Source organism: Geospiza fortis, unplaced genomic scaffold (genome assembly GCF_000277835.1).
Source record: "Geospiza fortis unplaced genomic scaffold, GeoFor_1.0 scaffold413, whole genome shotgun sequence".
In the NCBI taxonomy this organism is placed as follows: Eukaryota; Metazoa; Chordata; class Aves; order Passeriformes; family Thraupidae; genus Geospiza; species Geospiza fortis.
In genome coordinates this window covers 1664639-1685760 of record NW_005054386.1, presented here as the reverse complement: position 1 = coordinate 1685760, position 21122 = coordinate 1664639, and the positions used below count along the sequence as shown (strand labels likewise).

General features: G+C 46.6%; 1 protein-coding gene across 3 annotated transcripts in view; it reads right to left on the bottom strand.

The window, feature by feature from the left end:
• Positions 1-6303: 6303 nt before the first annotated feature.
• Positions 6304-21122, bottom strand: part of SLIT3 (slit guidance ligand 3) — a 483855-nt gene continuing 469036 nt past the window's right edge. For all 3 annotated transcript variants that reach the window (XM_031060566.1, XM_031060568.1, XM_031060567.1), the window contains 4 exons: positions 16915-17069; positions 14402-14687; positions 12075-12283; positions 6304-9651 (listed from right to left, as the gene is read on the bottom strand). In XM_031060566.1, coding sequence (XP_030916426.1) covers positions 9410-9651; positions 12075-12283; positions 14402-14687; positions 16915-17069 — 892 coding nt within the window. In that variant the 3' untranslated portion in view covers positions 6304-9409. The remainder of the gene's footprint in view (positions 9652-12074; positions 12284-14401; positions 14688-16914; positions 17070-21122) is intronic.

The following is a 21122-nucleotide window of genomic DNA, read 5'->3' as shown; positions in this document are numbered from 1 at the left end:
CACGGGCCCCGCGCCGCTGGCGCAGCCGGTGTCGGGCCCTGGTGTTCGCGCTCTGCGTGTTGCCAGAGCCACGCGAATGCTGTAAAGTGAAACGGGCAGTTGGCGTTTGCTTTCGTTTCCCCTCGCTCGGACTGAAGCGCTCTCACGATTAAGCACCAGAGCAGTTCGGCTTCTTTCCTGTGCCTGGACTCCAATGATGGCACCAGTAACTTTATTTCTCTGGAAACTTTGCCTCATCTGGTGGAACAGGCTGATGTTTAATCGCACAATCAGGTGGAAAGCAGCTCTGGGATCACTGAGTCCAGCCTGGCACCGAGCACTGCCGCGTTACCTAGAGCAGAGCACCGAATGCTGTGTCCAGTCTTTCCTTAAACACCTCCAGGGACAGTGACTCCACCACCTCCTTGGACAGCCCATTCCAATATCTAATCACCCTTTCTATGAAGAAATTCCTTGTGATACCCAACCTTCCCTGGTGGAGGATGAGGCCGTTCCCTCTCCTCCTGTCCCTGCTCCCTGGGATCACAGCATACCCCCCATGTGGCTGTCCCCTCCTGTCAGGAGCTGTGCAGAGCCACAAGGTCCCCCCTGAGGCTCCTTTTCTCCAGGCTGAGCCCCTTTCCAGCTCCCTCAGCATCTCATGCTGCTCCAGACCCATCCCCAGCTCCATTCCCTTCTCTAAACTCACTCCAGCCCCTCCATGTGCTTCCTGAAGCGAGGTGCCCCTGCCCAGTGCCCAGCACAGGGACAGACACTGCCCTGGTCCTGTTGGTCACACTGAGCCTGGCACAGGCCAGGGTGTCACTGGGCACCGCCAGTGGCACGACATGGTGAGGTCTCCCACCTACTGCTCACAACCTTGGGCTTTCCAGCCAGAATTCATAATGGGATTTTTCCACTTTCTCCCCTCTCCTTTGTGATAAAGTGGTATGTAATTATAGATCAGTTACTGTGACCTAGGATGAACCCAAAAGCTCTGGTCTGGGAGGAGGATTTGGGCATAATCTCTGTCTTGGAAGCTGAAGTTTCTTTGTGTCTGGAGTTTAGCTTTGGCAAAAGTTTCTTTTGAAATAACTGTTCACAAAGCAAAGACTGAATGCTCAGTTTCCAGAGCATGAGGTTTACTCACAAACCTGTTGTGTAAGGACAGGAACCTCATCTTCTCACCCTCCATTCCCCTCGCTCCTAAACATGAAAAACTTGTCATATATGTCTTGTTCATTTTAATCCAGAATCTTTCATTAAAAAGCCAAAATTATCTTGTGGATGCCCTTTCCCATTTATCATGTTTCCTTTCTGAAATATCTGTATTTGGAAAGCTTACTCTGAAGTCTTCTAAGTGTTCTCTTTTCATCCTTTAAAGGAAGTTCTCAGTGTATTAGCAAGGCTGCAGAACTTCTCTCTTTCTGTAAGCGATATGTAATTGTGGAAATTCCTGTGTGTTACTCTTAAAGCGAGGAAATTTTGGTGTGGTTTTGTGGTTTCTCACTGCAATGTAGTTTACTATTAAAACATTAAGCACAAGCATTTACATACATGTTAGGGAGTACAAGAATTTAGCTGCTACCTGGAAGTTAACTTGCTCATAAATATACAGAGTGATTGAAAAAGAGTCTTTAATTTCCTGCCTGTCACCAGACTGTGCAGTGTGGAACGTTTGGTGTAAAATGAGCTATCCGGTGTCTTGAAGACTTCTCTGGTGGGGATGGGGAAAACAGATCTGCAGGAAGATTTTTTTATTACCTTAATTCTGAGGTATTTTTTCCCCAGCACTGACACTCTGACTGTTTCCTACACACCTTCTAACTCTAGAGGAAATGAACTACGCTGGGAAGTGCTGGTAATAAATATATACACGCAGAAAAATAAGAAAAAACATAGTGTACAGCCTGACAGCTGTCTGATCCCTGCTGTCTTGAAACAGGCAGAGAAGTTCCTGACCCAGCTTTCACTGAGGAAATGATAGCTCTCCCTTTCCAGCAATGCAGATTCACTGACTGCTTTCCCAGCCTTGGACTCCGTCAGAGACAAAAATGCATATTTTGTGCATGAGTTTTAGGAGCAAGTTCTGAATTTTTTATACATTGGATGCTCACTTTACCTATTGTGTCAAGCAAACCCTCTTAACTCATCTCCCCATGTGAAAAAATGGACTAGATAAAGGCTCTGTGATAATGAATGAGCTAAGGGCTGTTCAGTTAAAAACAAGGTCAGCAGATCTGAAGTTTCGGTTTCTTCACAATAAGCTGCAGGGTTTTATCTGAATGTTACAGCTAAAACAGAATATGTGAAATAAAACCCCAAAAAATGAAACTGAGATCAATGCTCAGCTATCTTTAGTCCATCTCAGAGCTGAGGTTTAGATCAAACTGGAAATTTAACACAGGTCTGTGAGAGGCTCAGAATGTTCATTAATTTTCAGAGCAATTGATTTACTAGTTATGAGCACTTTTAGATTGGAGTTATTTGTATGTCAGTCAACACATTGCTTGGAAAAGCCCCTAAGTAAGAATAAATAAATCTCAAGGTGAATATATGATCAGCTATATAAATAAAAATGTGTGTATATATTTTTATATATATATATACATACACACTTATATAACTACTGTCCTAAAATACTATGCAGCATCTTTGGGTAATTGAACCAGATGAGAGGATTCTATATGAATGATACACCTGAAGGCAAGGACTTTTTAAAAAATCAGTTATTACTGGGGTGAAATGAAAATTGTTTCATTGCTATATAAGAATTTAATTCATTTATTGGTGTGACCAACTTAGTCTGTCTCTTGGTCCCATAAATCATACTTTGGTGTTTACCTCAACATAGTAAATATATTAAGAAAATATAAGAAAAATATTAAATCTCCCTCCCCCCCAACAGTTCAATGAATGCTTTACCAGGAGAAACTAGGGCAGGTTAAGAGATGCAAAATATGCTGGTGTGTAATTAAGGAAGTGTAAGCTGCTTTATAAAAACTGCCTGTTGTGCCTGCTCTTATCACATGCTAGGTGAAAGCCTGATCTTATCTCATGTGCTGCAAAGTCCCCACCTAAATTACCTTGTGGTATTTGGTTCCTGTAACCTTGCTCTGCAAGAAGTGTCAAAGGCAGGGCTGAGGCTTTTGCCTGTCGAGGTTTAACCCCAGTCAGCAGTCAAACCCCTCCCAGACACTCCCTCACTGCCCTGTCAGCAGGATTGGGAAGAGGACTGGAAGGGTAAAAGGGAGAGAACTCTTGGAATGAGTTCAGTTGGGAAAGTAAAAGGTGTGCATGCAAGAAAATCAAAGCAAGGAATGAATTCACTGCTTCCCATGGGTGAGTGGGTGTTCAACCATCTCCAGGGGACCAGGGCTCCATCACATGGGACAGTGACTTGGGAAGATGAGCACCATCCCTCTGAACATCCTCCCTTCCTCCAGCACAGGAGCTGGTTAAATGCTGCTGGTGGAAGATTAGCTGGAGGGCTGGACCACTCAAAATAGCCCGATTCCTGTCAGTTTTGAGCTATCCCCTGAACACTCATTTACCTGCTTTCCTCCCTCCCACACCTCAGAGGTAGGATGTGCACTTTTCCGCCCCAGATAAGACACAGCCTTGTAAAAGGTTATTTTTACAGAAAAGGAGTGATCCCTGTGCTGTGGGGACAAACCTCATAGACAGTTCAGAGAAGGCACTGTCATCCCCAGACTACCTTGAGCATCACTGTACTTTGAAAGCTCAGAAGCCCTGGGAAAGGAGAAGGTCAAGAGATCACACAAGATGAACAAGATACAAAGCTGTGCAAGTCTCACAGCCAGCTCTGTTTGAGACTGCAGGGTGCCCCCTGCACCACGGGTAAGTGAAGCTCCTCACACTGACAGCTACTCCTTGTTCTGCCTGCATGCTCTGTTCCAAGCCTTGCTGCTTGCAGGGCTCTCGGAGGGTGAGGGTGCTTGGAGGAGCAGCTGTGCTTTCTTCAGAGGCCAGAGGTGTCACAGCCTGTGGGGTGTGTGCCTGCCAGCTTGGACACCCTGCTGGCTAATGAACTCTGCAGGCACACAGTGTGTGTGGGAGCAAACAGCAGCAGAACTGGGGTAGGAACAGCAGAATCAGTTGTTATTCCATAAGGTGCTAGCATGGAAATAATCAACATCAACAGCAGCCGTGTGACACTGACGTCAGACCTCTGGGCACGGGCTGTCCCATATGCCAGCACATGGAGCCCTTGTCCTGCTGCCAGGGATGTGCTGAAGAAGTGTTGGAGACCCCCAGGTCTCACATGCTCTCCTGGGGCTCAGCACAGCTGTCCTGCTGCCAGTTCATGCAGTTTCCTGGGGTATAGCCACGATGATCCATGTCATGGTGAGGGGACAGCAGGGACGCCTGTCATCACACATGAACGATGCGTTATTATTTAAATCTTCCCAGAAAATCTGTGTATCACATATACATGTAGTCCCGTGATGAGCAGCTGAGAACTCTGGGCTTGTCCAGTTTGGAGGGAGGGAGGCTGAGGGGTGACTTCATTGCCCTCTGCACTTCCTGTGAGGAGGAGACATGGAGAGGGAAATGCTGAGCTTTTCTCCCCAGGATCCAGACAGCAGGCATGGGAAAGATTCAGTGCTGCACCGTGGAGGTTTATACAGAACATCAGGGAGCATTTTTTGTGGAAAGCCTGGAACAGGCTTCCTGGAGAGGCAGTCATACCCCAGGCCTGCCAGTGCTTAAGGCATTTGAACAGTGCCTTCAACAACGGGCTGTGTTTCTGTCAGCCCTTAGTTGCTCAAATGGCTCTTATGGGTCCCTTTCCACTGAAGTATTTCGTCCCATCCCATTCCCATCCCCGTCCCCATCCCCATTCCCATCCTATTCCCATCCCCATTCCCATCCCCCGGGAGCGGCACGGGCCGCCCTGCGGCGCCACCTGCTGGCGGACCCCGCTCACCTCCGCTGTCCCGAAAGCTGCGGGGCCCGTTCTGAAAAGCATCTGGAAAACATCAGAAAACATCCTCAGCGCGCACACAGAACGATACCGGACTGGCACCCAGTGTGACATCTTAAACCAAGGCATCGGGAGTACCTTGGGCTCGGCAGAGCTGAGCCAGCTCCGCCTGTCCAGCCCGCTGAACCCAGGGGCTGCCTGCAGTGAGCTGGAGCAGAAACTGGGAGGTGACTCCTAAAAGAGGCCACAGAGACCAGAAGCGACAGGACCTCAAAGAACAACTCAAACCCCGCAGCCAACCACCGTGCAAGCAGCAGCTCCATCCAACCATTCCCTGCCGACTGGAGAGCACAAAGATAAAGGAAGGTGGGACAGACAGTTTCCAGCACTGTTTGTCTCGTACAATGTCTAGTAAACAGTACCTGGGCAGTGAAAGCAGAAGCACAAATAGGAGCTTTGCATCCTCAGGCTGCAGTTCCTTGGGATCAGCAACCCCCAAGCTGCACAGCCACAAGCAATGCAAATAAACTGTTGAGCAGAGCAGCCACTACCCAGCCATTTTTGAACACTTCCCTGCTAGCTTTTTTAGTGGGCTCAGCTGGGTTTGCTTTAGGTGAAAATGCTGCCATCTGCTACAATTATGTAATTAACCTTCATAGTTCAGATTTAATGATGCTCATTAAGGTTGAGTGTTTTTATTGGCTAACTGCTGCCACCAGTTTTGCATGGAACTGCAAAGGCAACTCTTAGGAGCCATAGTTTGAAGCATAATTAGCAATATGTGAGTGTTGCACAGGGGCATGGGTGAGGGAAGGCAGAGGACTAGGTGGGAGCTTTATTTTATTCTATGCTAAGGCTGGAATGCAATGAACAGCAGAAGTCTGTTGCTGCTGGGTCACTAATATTAAATAATCATCTACAGTAGTGTGGCAGCAGATATTGAGTGCAGGTGTGTCAGGACATCACAAGATCCCTTCCATCCACAGTTGGCTGTGACTTCCATTTCCTCAGCCCTACCTCCTCCAGCTCCATTCCCAATATTTCTTCATTTATTCTAACAGTAATTAATGAGTGTGGTTTTGCTGCAGGTCTTTATCAAACAGTTTAAAAAATGTACCAAATAAAGATTTTAATTAAAGAAAATGCCCAGGATCAAAAACTATGTGACTTAATTTGCCTGTGCATGTAAGACTCCTAAAATACTAGGCTGTGATGCCATAAAAATTGGTAACTGGTGTACATACCACCTTTAACTACAGCTGTTCTTTGACTTTGTCCAAGAGGAATGTCTGTAGTTCCTCCATCATTTCCTGTGGACACTGAAGGTTGGACTCAATACCTCAAATACACAGAGAAATAATCTGCATCACAAGGTGTTACAATCTTCCATAACCCAACAATTTATTTAAACTTACATCACAATGAGAATCTAATAATAAAATACATCAGTTCACACGAGTCTGCATTGCCATTTTTAAAGGGTAAGCATCTTTCTTCACTTTATATTAAAACTTTCTGGAGGTAAAAACTACTGCATTGTACCCACAGTTCTTGAAATCGATTGTAACATTAGGCAGGTTACAAAGGAACTTTCAGAGCTAATTACACTTCAGTTAACCACACATTTTTGGCACATCTGAATGCTATTTTTATTTTCTTAAAATAATTCTGTAGCAAGTCAGAGAATCATGGACATAAAGCATCACTCTCCAGTGGCAAGTGCTGCCTAAAAGCATACAAAAATTGCATCATTTGGTTACAAAATAGATAATTTCTTAGTTCTTTATCGTGACACTTAACACTGAAGTGCCACGACAGAAAAGGGCCAGGAACAGGGCTGGCCTTGCTGAGTTGTTGCTGGTCCCTTTGCTGCAAGGCTTGGCTTAAGTAAATCCCAGAGTGATGTGTTAACAAGATGTTGATGGCTTTTGCCTTGCCAGGCCTTTGCTTTCAGAGCAGGTGTGAGGCCACCCGTGAATGTCACCCTGTTTGTCACAGTGCTGCTGCTCAGGTGACAGAGTGAGCACAGCTTTGGACAGGTTCAAGAGGGGCCGTGTTCCTGCAGGCCCGGGCAGTCCAGTGGCTACAAATCTGAGGCTGGTGAGCCACTGCCAGGCTGGATTTCTTCTGCCTGACACCCCAGCAGCTGCTTCTTTAGAAATTCAAATGTTTTTAAGCAGGAATGAATCATTAATGGTAGTAGTGTGCCTGGCACATATTTGTACAAGTGTTTGCAGACACTCACATGAATTTTTAAAACATGTGGGTTGTGGTTTAGGTGATTTTTGTCGTACATCACAAACCCCAGCTGCTATGAGCTGCTGATGTTATGTTAAAAATAAAAAGCAGTCCACAGTACTTGAAACCAGGGTTAGTTTTTCCCTGGCTTTTGAGCTGTTCTGTATCAATCAGAGTCTGGCACATTAAGTAGTGATTGTTTTATGTTTCACTGATTGCCAGCTCCATGTACTGATACTTGTTTTGATGATTTTTTTGAGATGCCTGTTAAATTGGTTATGTCCCTTCTGCTCACATTGTTCTGGTCATAACAGAGAAATATGAATGAACTGCTGCAGTTAAGGAGAGACTGACCTAGCAGAAGAACAACAAGCATGTTACAGCTTTCTGGCTGTATTATAGCCAGAAAGTCTCTATAGAGACCTTCTCTATAGCTAGATGGTCTCTCTGCTTTAGTGAAATAAACATTTCTACTTTTCATGGCAGGGTTGCATTGTGTGCATCCTTCCAAAGCCCAAATCAAAGCTGTCCCATTTTCTTGATTCAGCTTTCCTACTCATTCTTTGCTGAATCCCCTGATCTGAAAGCCTTTTGGTGAGACCAGTAAGTGTTCCCAGAAGGACTTTATGGCTGCTAGGAAGCATCTCTGACTATCTTCCTTAGAGACAGAGAACTTAAAGAAAGGATCAGAATACTTACTCCATTAGAGAAAGAAAGAAATTATACAGGTAATAGAGCAGTTGTTGATTGGGAGGTTTGAAACTTACAGTAAGAGAAAATTCAAGGTACCCATGGTGCTCTTTGCATGTATGTCCTGACCCTGAAAAGCAGCCCTGACAAAAACCCTTCAAAACTCAAACTCACTCCCAGAGTCAATTTTTCCCTCACATCCACAGTGAGACGTCATCCCTGCATTGATTTCCAATTCCTACTCAGCAGTTGCTCTGAACACAGCTCAGGTGAGTGGGAGGCACAAGTGCAGGGCAGGAGCAGGTGGAGGAGCTTTGGTGAGCAGCTCAGGCTGCACTGGGCAGAGCTGTGACACCTCTCCCTGCAGGGCAGGTGCCAGCTGAACACCTTCACATGGATTTAGTGCAACTTCTGCTCGCCTGGAGAGCCGTGGGGAGGCAGGCAGCTGCTCAGAGCCAGCGTGAGGCTGAGCAGCAGCCACAGCCCAGCTCACACCCTGGCTCAAGTGACAGTGGCAGTAAAAGCTGACATGTTGCAGGTGCCTTCTGGCACCTGCGGTATTTTCATGCTCTTTACAACCTTTGCAAGTTAAAGTGTCAAGGTGTGATAAACTATGTAGCAGTGCATTCCTTACATTTCATATACAAAAAAGGGCTCAAGACTGGGAGCAAGAAGGCACAAACTTGGGAAATAACATAGCTGAGGAGTTTACACAAAAGTACTATGTCATTTATTAGGCATCACTTAGCACTTATTTCACATTTTTGCCCCCAAATTACCCTAAGCAACATAAATTTCTCCACTTCCTTTCCCTTTGCACCCTTCTTTTGGATAAAGCTGCCTGTGCTCTATAGATACAGTTGCCGCAGAATATAACATGAACACAGATAAATACAACATACACAGCAAAAAATGTATTATTATAGTATTACAATAGTCAAATAATGTAATTAGCCTCAAGCTATGGCAGTGCCTGTGTGCTCCAGGGAACCAGTTGATGGACAGCAAGCGGGGCCACTGTACAGGAGCAAACCAGTGTTGGCAGTGTTGGGAAGAGAAGGGGCTGAGGAGGCTCTTCGGGTGCCTGGATGCAGTCAGTCACGGGGATCTGCTCACCTGGAACTCCCAGCCAGGGCCTCGGAGCTTTCTTCAGCCCAAATCAGTCTGGCAGTGGGTCCTTGGAACACCTTTACATCTGTTCGTTGTGCATACACATAAAGTCACCCCACATTTCTCCTCTTAGGCTATGTTTTCTTTATATATATAATTATTTTTTTTAACCTTTTAGCTTTTGAAATTTTTTTTCTTACAACTGTTAAAAAAGTTTCATGGTAAAAATAGCTCACTATATGATACATATACCCAAAGTGGTGCGATACTTTATATAATAAAAGATGAAAATAGTCACTTTCCATAATAAAAATAAGTTCTATTTTTTGCTTATTTTACAATATACTTAATAATTCTTTTCTTCTTCTTCACTCTGCAAGTAAACAGGTCCCGTTTCCATAATGCTTCTGAGTCGATTAAAGTGGCGAGAGACCCCAGGATGGCTTACGAGCACTTTGAGCAGCCGCACTCCACGTGTCTCTCCAGTTCCTCTGTGAAGGTGGAGCCATCCAGGCACTGGAAGAAGTATTTCCTCCTCTTGCTGCGCAGGGGCACGCAGCAGTGCCCGCCGCCGCCGCAGCCCCCGCGGCACTCCAGCCGCGGCACCTTGGAGGCCGTGGCGCACGAGGTGTAGCCCTGCTGCTTGCGCACCACCTCCCGGATGATGTCTCCTTGGCACAGGCTCTCTGCTGGGACAACAGGGGTGGGAAGGAGTCAGAAAGGTGGTAACTTTTCTCGTTGTGGTGATGTGGTAACTTGTCTGGCCACAGAGAGCGACACACAGCTTTCCCCAGGTGTTGTCCTGGGGAAGGCTGTGAGAACATCAGAGAGAAGAATGACAATTCTTATCCTAACTTGCTGCACCTGGTGTTGTGCACATGTGGAATGTGTTATGGAGATTTGTTTACCAAAGGGTGGTTTCTTAATTGGCCAATGGTGATGGTGTTTAGATTGAAGGACCACTTGGGTCCAGCTGTGTCATGACTGTCTGTAAGGACCACTTGCGCACCACTTCCCGAATGATGTCTCCTTGGCACAGGCTCTCTGCTGGGACAACAGGGGTGGGAAGGAGTCAGAAATGTGGTAACTTGTGGCAGCAGCTCTCTGGTCACGGAGAGCAAGGCACAGCTTTCCCCAGGTATTGTCCTGGGGAAGGCTGTGAGAACATCAGAGAGAAGAATGATAATTCTTATCTTCATATGCTGCACCTGTTGTGCACATGTGGAATGTGTTATGGAGATTTGTTTACCAAAGGGTGATTTGGTAAACAAATCTTTCTTAATTGGCCAGTGGTGATGGTGTTTAGATTGAAGGACCAATTGGGTCCATCTGTGTTGTGACTGTCTGTAAGGGAGATGGGTTTCTCAATAAATATACTATAATAAAAAGATACATCAGTCTTCTGAGAATCATGGAGTCAATGCTAATTATTACCCAGCTGGGGACACCAGCTATGACAGTAACTATTTTGCCAAATATTATAGATGCATATTATCAAATTGGCTTTTTGCAAATATTGAAATGGATTTTATATGTGTAAAGTAACTTTGTTATACAGTTTTCATTTCTGTTGTTAATTAAGCTTAGTGAAATAGCTGATATAAGTTTGCTTATGTTAAAATGCCTGCTGGGATGGGATAACACCCAATGCACACAGGATGAAGACACCTGTACAGATCTGCCAACCATCAGCACTCACCCTCTGAAGGCAGTGTGGGCCAGGGCCCAAAAACTGGAGATTATATGAATGGACTAAAATCACAACCAGGGAATCTGCTTGCTCTAAAAAGGAGGATCCAAGGAGGAGCTATGCTAAACAATTCTTGGAAAATGTAAACTAGTTTGGAGAAAAGTTTGCTATGCATAAAGGTCTATGAGTATGCAACAGGCTGCTGTAAGGGAAAAGGTATTTAAGGGGTATCGCTGAAGATAACAGGGTGCTCTGAGTGCCAAGATGCACCTGGCTATAATAGCCTTTGTTCTATGGTCCTTGTCTCCTATTGTCCATTATTAACTTTTTAAATGTTCACAGGAGAGTGAATGTGTTTTTCACACTGGATATTCCCCACACATCAGTGAGCAGCCCGGGGTTCATGATGTGATTCAAGACAAACAGATGCCATGAGAAGAACCTTAATCTTTTACTGCTTTGTACCTGCCACCAAAACAGAGCATGTCTACACAAATGTGTAATATCCTGTGCAAGGCCAGGGCCAAGCAGGCCTGCTGGCTTTGATCAGCAGCCTGGAAGTGTTTTAATGAGCACTGAGTGTTGAGTCCTGCAACACTCCTGCAAAATAAGAATTAGTTTTACCATGTCTGCCTCTCTGGAGCAAAGGTCAGCCTGCTCTGTGTGACACCAGTGGTCTGGGATACCTGAAAGTGTCTGTGCTGTTCTGCAGTCCCTGTGCAGCAGCCAGATATATTTTGGTGATGGACATGTGTAAAATTTGGAAAGTCTGTGGTTCATGCACAGGAAAGGGACAACCTAAATAAAAATAATATAATCCAGCTCCTTCCTTCTGGACAAGAACAAAAAAAGGCAGAAAGGATGCAGTTAAAACTCAGTGAGTTTCCAGGGAGTCTTTTCAGGTCAGGGCAGAAGAGCTGGGCCTCTGCCCTCATAGGAAAGTCCAGCATGACCTGTGGGATTCTCCTGGAAACCTGCCCAAGCTGAAGGAGGAGAATCTTTCATGCCACTTCAGGTGAGTGGTTACTCCTTGTATGACCTCCCTTCCCAGCAGTGCAAATCCCTGCTTGCTGAAGGTAAACCCCACAACAAGCTCTTTAAACATCCCACCCAAATCCTGGGAGCAGCAAACCTTGAGGAATCAGGAGATAAAGAATAAAACTCTTCACTCCATGTCCCCGTTTCTCTATGTGATAGCAGCTACCTACTGTTATGTGATTCTGTTCTCCGTGTACTGCTCTGCAGAGGTTGGCTTAGCTTTATCTTCTATTTGCCATTCCTCCCCAAGTCGGAGTGGCAGGGAAGAGAGGAGTAAAGCAGGTGTAAATGAGGTGTAAAGCAGGACGGAGTGGCAGGGAAGAGAGGAGTAAAGCAGGTGTAAATGAGGTGTAAAACAGGAATGCAGCAGCACAAGCCCACCTCTGTCACAGAGCTCTCCGCTGTAGCCGGGGTCACATTCACAGTAGGGCTCCCCGTGCTCCGAGACCTTGCACTGCCCGTGGCTGCATTTCAAAGTCCTGCAGGGGTTTGAGGAATTGTTCTTCTTGTCACAGTAGAGGCCCGTGTAGCCCTCCATGCACTTACAGGTGTAAGCAGCACCGGCCGCCGTGCACTTGCCATGCAGACACCTGGAGAAACAGCAGCATTTAGAGCTGGTCTTTGCTGGAAGTGAAAGTTCCTTTTCCCAGAAATGTTTGATTTTGGCATTTCTGCCCATTTAATTCCAGGATACTAATCCAAAAACAGCAGCTCAGTGTCAAACACTCTGGAGAAAACTGTGTGGGTTTTCAGTGAATACTGGAGAACGTTCAGAGAATACATTTAGAATTTGTGAACCTAAGTAGAAAACATTGGGCTCTTCGTGAGCACAGACCAAGGCTTGGCACCCACATGAGACAGCTCACATTTACAGCAGCAGCACGTGCAACTAAGTGCCAACAATCAAGCTGCATGCCCAGGCTTCCTGAGCAGAGCTGCTGTACAAATAATATCAGGTGATGAAAACCAGTGTGATAAATGAAGGTGCTGGTGGCAAAGCTAGGCACAGACTTATCAGCAGGCAGCTGTACTTGAGGGTTCCCTGGCTCCTGGGGTTTGCAGCCAGCTTTGGCATTTCCAGGGAACACCACAGGGTGGGGTGGTGATCCTGAGCAAGTTCTCTGACACTGTCCCCACTTCTGGGACAGGGGCAGACTTGGCATGGGCTGAGAACGGTGAGGAAAGCAACTGTCTCCAGCCAAGGAAAAACTTTGGCATAACCTAACTTGACATAAGCCCATGTCTCTCTTATTTCTGTTTTCTTTCTAGTACTTCAAAATTATTCCCTGTTTATGTTGAATTTTTGAACATTTAATTTTTAAGCTTTGAACTAAAAAGGACAGATTACAAGAGCAGTTTCAGTCAGCTCCAGACATGCAACATACTGTAATGAAAGGGGTCACAGTCTGTATAGAGCAGTGTTTTCTGCCCCATAACCAGAGGTTACCTGATTTTTACAGGTGCATTTCCTCAGTGAGATTAACCTGTGAGTGTTGGAGCAGACACCTGCCAGCAGGGCTCCACACTCCCCTGGACACACTGGGCAGGGCTTTAGGGAGCCAGCTCCAAAAGCCTGAACTGATTCAGGAAAGGTGGGACAGTGTGTGAGCATTAAAAATACTCACAGCTACTTCCCTTAGCAAGGGACTGTGTTCGTAATTGCCTCATCCTCCCTGGACTATGAGAGAAACAATCCCTCATCATGTAAACATCTGGAATTCCCTTATTTTTCTCTGTCCAACCACAACAGCTTTGTGTTGACATTGGAAATTCAAGGAAACATTTGGGTCTTCATACCTTTGGTTTGTAAACTGTCAGGTGCTTTTCAACACCTCCAGAGTTCAGTACTTTGCAGAATTAGAACCAGAAGCAAATTTAAAATGGTACCTTTGCCAGGTTAAATCTCTGAGAGTGATTATTCACTGCATCAATTTACCTGTCAAAAGTATGTGCTCGTGAAAAGCGCCTTCCAAGACAGCAACTGAAGGAACTTCTAAAACAAAAGTACTTCCATCTGCTTATGAAACAACACTGAAATATGCAGCCTGCTGCTCTGCACGAGACTGTTTCCTGTGTATTGGCCATAAGAAAGCTATTCATCCTGTGTTTCTGATGGAGATGTGGTTATTGAGCCTTTGAACTGTAAATACTTTACACTCATGCTCCCTTCACATGCAACACCACGCTATCCTTTAAACTTGCACTTTAAAGGGCTGTTTCAAAGTGTAATATTTAAGTCAGCTATTTGGGAAATTTAAAACTGCTCACACTGGAGTGCATAATGGTCTTCAGGGAGTAAGTTTGAAGACTGGGCTCAGTGCTGCAGGGAGAAAACCCCTGAAATGTGTACCTCTCCCTCACAGGCTGCTCTGCTCTGGATCCATGCAGGCTCTCACCTCCTGGGGTTAAGCCATGCCCATTAACGGGAGGTTCTGTATTTTAAAGTGTAGAGTCACAGCTGAAGGTATGACCTGCAGCATTAACACCTGAGCTCCTGCAGGACCACGAGCTCCTGTGGCGAGTCAGCAAAGTCTGAACAAGAAGTGGAAATTGAGAGCTGCCACAGACGCAGACTCACAACTGTCAATAACGTCGTGTGGGGACCCAGCACCTCCAAAACCAGTCAGATGTGGTTTTGCATGATGAAATGTGAAATGTGCATTAGCTGTAAAGCTTTTGCTCTCCAGTCAGCATTGGTTTGAGCTTACTTGTGGTTAAGACATGGATCTCCAATCTCCTGGTCACACAGAGGGCCCGTCCAGCCGGGGTGACATTCACAAATCACACTCGTTTTCTCCAGGGACCGGCAAATCCCGTGCTTGCAGATGTTACAGGATTTGCAGCCAGGAAGGACTCCCAGGGACTGCTGGGGTAAATCCTTGAAATCCTGCAGCTCATTGTTGATCCTGACATCGTGAATGCAGCCATGAAAACCATTTGGTGTCTTGTCTGCGCCCTGGCGCAGGGATGATAGTCCAGTAGAGGTTGGGATCCCTTCAGATAAAAGGAAAAAGGGAAGGTTCAATTATACTTACAATTATAAATTATAATTAGTATAATTGATATAATTATAAATTGTATCACTTATAATTGCTAAAGCTTCTTTTGTCATGGCCCCTTTGAATAATCAATTTGCATAGGACCTTTGTAAGGTAGCACAATCTCACTGTCCTCATTCTGGAAATGGAAAGGAAAAAAATAAACTCACTTGCCCAGTCTTCTGTAAGAAGTACATGACCCAAAAAACAAAAGAAAAACCAAACTATTTTCTTTTTGCCTGGTGGCTATGTGTTCCTATCCTTAGATAATGTTCCTTCTCTCTACAGTTTAATAGCAATTATTCTTCTGAAAGCCTTGAGAATGCCTTCATTTGTCAGCAAGTATCATCCACCTCTGGGATGCAACAAGACAGTTTGGCTTTACTGGGTCACAGTGTTAAGAGAGGGAGTGCTAAGAGTGCATCCCCTGGAAATTAGTGCAGGAGAGCTCTAAAGACAGGGAACAGCACTTCAAGGGCCAGGCCAAGGCTTTGTGGCCAGCCCCTCCCATCTTGTTCAAGTGCTTGGAAGAGTTCACACAGTTGGATGGCCAGCAGGTTCTTTTGGATGTTGTTTTGTGCCTTCCCCACTGATGCCAGCTTGGATGTACAGCTGCATTAGCACAGGCAAGTGCTTCCATTGTCAGCCATGTGAGGCCTCTGGACTCACTGTCTGTAAGCAATGCCACTGTTAAAGGTGTTCCTAAAACAAATCCAGCACCTGTTTCACTGTGTGTTAGGAGGAAAGTTGCTAGAACAGGTGATGTGGTTGTGAGATGGACAGAACTGTGGGCTCCTGAAGGTTCAGGTCTGTGTTAACCTTTCTGTAGAGCTCCTGAAGGTTCAGGTCTGTATTAACCTTACTGTCAGGAACAATTGCTCTGGGGTAATTTAGGCAGCTACCTGAGCTAAACCACCTGCAGAGGAAGGGCAGCTGGCTCCATGGGAGGGCTGCACACAAAGAGGTGGCACATGAAGAACAGGGAGGGTTTAGAAAGAAGCAAGAAGATTTTTAATAGGCAACACAAAAGTCTTTACTGAGGCCATGGATCCTGGTATCCAACAGTCCTTCATTCCAGACCTCAGGTTTTTCCAGAGAATTTTTAGGTACCTTTGGAGAATTAGTATTGACCCACGATGCTCATCCATTAACAAAACTTTTCCACAGGATTAGTTCCCAAGTTCCCTGTGTATAAACTGCTGCAGGATTGATATCTTTTGTGCTGTGCTAAAGGGAGAAATTGAGATGGCCTCTGCACCAGCAGATTATCTTTGATGCACAATGCTCTTTAATAGCCTGTGACATTCTTAATAGGAGCCAATTATAAAAGTTCAGCTCTGTACAAAGCAAGATTAGCCAGTTTTCTGTTTTACAAGGGCAATATTCAGGGCTCTTTTAGAAAAGTGTTATTAAAGAAAATTATTTAGAAAAGCCTTGACCAGCACCAACTGAATTTGGTAAGAGTTTCTACTATTGGCTTCAATTATCTCATTAGAAAAGGCTCAAAGACTTTGTATTACCATTCTGCTGACTTTTGTATTTGAAATAGGCTGACTAAAAATTCAAGAACTCCGTGTCACTGAGAGAGAGATTTCAACATTCAGTCCAGAACAGAACTAGGGGGGTTCTGGCAAAAACAATCCATTGGGCAGAGACCAGCCTTTGTTCTGCCTCTTGTAACCAGACACCTAATCAGTGGTATAGTCATTATTCTGGGCATTGTTCCCCATCCCATTTGGCCTCTTCCCTCCAGATTCAGTACTTAATGGGAAAAAATTTCTTAACTGAGGTTTGGGCAATTCTAGTATCTGTCTAAAACTGTGGCTTCAGTTTCCAATGAGAAGACTATTAACCAAGGTGTTCTTAGCTTGTGTGTTAATATGTTTTTGAATCACACACCTTTTTCCCCACCACTTTTAGACCTCTGTAAAACTTCCAGCAGAAATACTGCTCAGTTGTGATATATTTAAACCTACCGACTACTGGTTTGCTTTTTTGCCATGACAATTTATGATACTTCCACTTCAGCCATCACAGCTTGGTGCCAGCCAGTTCTGGGAGCTGCTGAAATGCCAAGCAGGCTGTTCCTGTGGTGGCTCTGTGAGAGCCCTCCCCACAGGATGAAGATGATTTGCTTCTGAGAAAACATGTTAAAACTTCAATTCTAGAGCAACTCACAGTACCTCCAATGTAGAGGGGTGTGTTGAGGCTGACAGAAGACTGCTTCTGGAGCTTTCCCAGACTCTTGGGAGCCCCCTTGTCCACCACCAGGTTCAGAGTTTGATTCAGCATCACGAGTTCCACACTATGAAACTGCCCATCATTTATCGTTTCCACACTAAAAAGTAAGAGAAAAAGAAAATAATTAGAAGATGAACAAGGAAGAGCCTCTGTGACATCCAGTGTCCCTGTGGTACACCTTGCACAGCACAGCTCTGGGGTGCTCTGGAGTTTGCAGCCAGGGTGTTCTCAGCCTTTCCTCCAGCAGGGAGGCACAGACTGACCCTCAGCGCTCCTGGGCAGGCAGTTCTGACACAGTGCAATGCTTCAGAGGCCAGCTAATCAGGAGAGCAGCCCCTCCAGTTGCTTTTTCCAGGGCAGAAATGCAAGTGTGTAGCTACATGACACACTGGCTTTGGGGACAAAACTACCAAAAAATCCCATTCTGAGCTCTCAGCCACAGCTTGCTGCCCTCTGTCACTCTGCTTGGTGCTCATGCTGCAGGCTGGATCACTGAAATAATTTCTTCTCCTATGGGTAGTTTAAACTGAAATTATCTCACAGGGGTCAGGGGAGATTGCAGAGACAGCAGAGGCCTCTGAAACCAGCATCTCCTCTCAGCAGAAGTGTCTTGGACTATGTACCAAGGAATAAGGACACACTGAGGTTCTCAAAGCCATAAAAGGAGTAATAAATTACCAGAGCGCTTTGTTCAATATCAGACAATCCCACCTGAACACAAGGAAAAATGACAAATTGCTACTCTTTTTTGGGAAACATTAAGGTATAGATTGAAGCTTGAGGATAAAACAGTAGGAGCTGTTGTAGTAGTAGTAGTGTGTATTTATTGCTTTGTTTTAAACACTGATTTTTCAGATGCATGAAGCCTGCAGCAACCTCCTAGGCTGCACCTCAAACAATCTTCACCTTCATCTCCTGTTCACTCCCCCAGCCATTAAAAGGTGCATTGATATCATTCCATTTGCATCATGCTATCATATTTTTATTTTCAGGGCAGCTTCAGCTCTCAAACCTTAATGCTGCATGGTGAAATTCCCTAAAACAACCTGAGGGTATCTTGCACTCCTGCAAGCAGGGAGGGGCAAGGGTTGATTACCTGCTCTTGAGCAAAGAGAGTTTCAAAGCAGGGTGGCAGTTAGATCTGATGGGATTTCCCCAGTGCTGTAGGTGTAATTAAAAGGCACAGTATCTCATGTGCACTCAGATGCACACAGGAACACAGTAAGAACGTGACAGCAGTAGTGGTTGTTCTGGAATCAGCCTGTGGGCTCTGTGGATTGCCCACGTGCACAGATGCCCTTTCCCACATTCCTCCCTTCAGCCTGGGGCTGCTGTTCTGTGTGGATAATGACAGAACACACCAGCTTTGGGCATCCTGAGATACTGCTTGGACAGCAGCCTGGATTTGGGATTGCTGCACATGTGGTGCACAGCACAGCGTCAAAGTTTGGGTTTCTGCTCATTCCAAAGGCCCATAGGCTCAGCATCCTCTCACAGGAGGTTAAAAATTCACAGGTCAGGCTCCTTTCAGGTGATTTGCAAACTTGCAAGGTCAATGTCTCTGAGCTATTTACCCACACTTTCTTCACAGGCAGTGGAGAGGAAGAGACACACTCATCTCTGAGGGTGAATCACCTTTCAGATGTGACCAGCTCTCAGCCTAGATGACATGCTGCCCATCCTTAGTGCCCAGCCCTGCAGAACTGATGTGTAAGGCTATTGCAGCAAGGAAATAGGGCCTCGACTTCACAAACAAATTACATGCCTTGGAGATTACTGGAATTCAGCTGTTGCTGGAAGAAGTTTCATTTTTATAGCGTTTTATGGTAGACCTGACACAACCAATTGTACTTGAGCAATGTCAGGCAGCCAGTCAGCACTGCAGGCATTTCTGGGAATGTGCTGGTGGAGAAGAGCACACTGCTGTTCCACACTGGAGCTGACGTGCCTCTGCAGTGCTGCTCTGCTCTCCCCACAGGTTTTTGGGATGAATCACCAACACACAGGCTTTCAAAAGTTCATGTAAGGTTACACAGGTCATAAGGTAACAGAGAGCAGTGAATGAGCACCTTTACAGTGTGGCTTTACATAAATAAGTGAGATAGTTCTGCCACAGAAAGGTTCCCAGGGAAGCTCTGCTGGCTCAATCACTCATTCCTGACCTGCAGGGAAGCCCTGGGCTGTGGCTGCTGCCCATGGGCAAGATGGTGAGAGAGCCCTGGGGGGAGCTCAAGAACCTGGAGCTGATGGTACAGTTCAAAGTGTTTTAAAGAAAAAACATAAAGGCTTGACACGGAACAAAAATGCAGATCCAGCTGGTCCAGCAGACACTGGATCAGAGCTGTTACAGCAGGGCCCTGGCAGGGGCAGTGGGTTGTGAGGGGCAGGAGGAGAGGCAGAGGATGCCTGTGGTCCTGGGAAGGGCAGGCCTGTCCCCACCACACCCCACGGCACTGCAGCAACTCAAGTGAGTTTGGAAACAGCTGCTCTGAACTTTGTGTTTGGATACTCAGGAATTCTGCTAAGTGTCTGCTGTGTTACAAGGAGCAGCTGTGCTACAGCAAGGCCGCCTGGGTGATCCCTCTGTGCTCCCTGCTTATCTCAGTGCTCTCTGCAGTGCCTGATTCCCTGGGGGAAGCACTTGGACTTCAGCTGGAAGATGTGAGATAAATGGAAATGCACATGTGTAATTGTTAGTCTGTGCAGAAGTGCCAGTGAAAGGGAGAAGTGGAGCCAAACCCCGCGGGCCGTGAGAGCTGAGCACTGTGGAGGTGGGATGGATGGCTGCAGGATAGGGAGCCCTTCCCCAGCAGGATCAATAGCTGAAGCTAGCACACAAACCCCATGGTTATCTGCAGAAGGCCAAGCTATGGCCATTTGTCAGAGGACAACATTATCACATCTGGCAGGACGGGCTCTTCCCAGAGCCAGGATTTCACAGGCATTCATCACCTACTCTCCACAGGGTCTGCTTTGTCCAGATTATGCCTTGACTAGCAGGCAAACAAAAATCTGTGAGTCCTGGGGATGGAAGCAGCCACCCCACATGGTGCTCATGCCTTTCTGCATACCCAGTGCTGGTATTTTTGTTGGAAAGGGAGTGAGAGTCCCAGTCTGCAGGAATACGTGGATGAGTATTACTCCGTTCTGATTCTTTCACTTTTTAACCCGGAATGAAAATAATCTTTGCCTGAACTTTGTGAAACAAAGTAACTCAGAGCCATCACCCAACACTGCAATTTTGTAAAGCAGATAAAGTTAGAACAGACAAAGCACTCATTTGCTGTTTGAGAAGACACAGAGATATGATAGAGAAGCTGAACGTGGACAGGCAGGATGACAGGAAATCCCCAGCCAGCAGATACTCGTGTGAGAGCACGCACTTAGTGCCGCTGCTGACGGAAAGGCATTCAGACGCCTTGGGGTTCCGAGATGGAGACAACCGCGGGGGAGAGACCAGTGGTGAGAGAAAAGCTGCACGAACTCTCCTCAGAGCCTCTTGTGCAGCCGGGCCTTTAGGAGCCCCGGCAATCGTCGGAGACAGCTGGAGACAGTGGCTTGGCCGGGGATGAAGGGCGGCGGCCGCAGCGCCGAGCAGCGCACGCTGCCGCGCTCTGCCGGGCCCGGCCAGCCCCGCCGCTCCCGTTAAAGGGTCCCGTTAAAACCCCAGTGAATTCCCTGTTCCCTGAAACAGGGCATCAGGTGCTCCCACAGGGCTCGTCCTTCTGGAGCCGCCCGCGGGATGGAGGTACCCGCCTCCAGTCAGTCGGGATTGATGCCAAACCCCGCACCGAGCGCGGCGGGGGAAGGCCGGGAATGCGGGGTATGGGAAAGCGGGATGGGAGCCGGGACTGCGGGATACAGACCGGGAGTGCGGGGTGAGAGCGGGGAATGCGGGATACTGGCCGGGAACAGGACGAGAACCGGGAATGCGGGACGAGACCCGGGAACGCGGGATACTGGCCGGGAAGTCAGGGTAAGAACCGGGAATGCGGGATGAGAACCGGGAATGCGGGATACTGGCTGTGAATTCAGGAAGAGAGCCGGGAGTGCAGGATGAGAACCGGGAATGCGGGATACTGGCCGGGAATTCGGGGTGAGAGCCGGAATGCGGGATGAGAACCGGGAATGCGGGATACTGGCCGGGAAT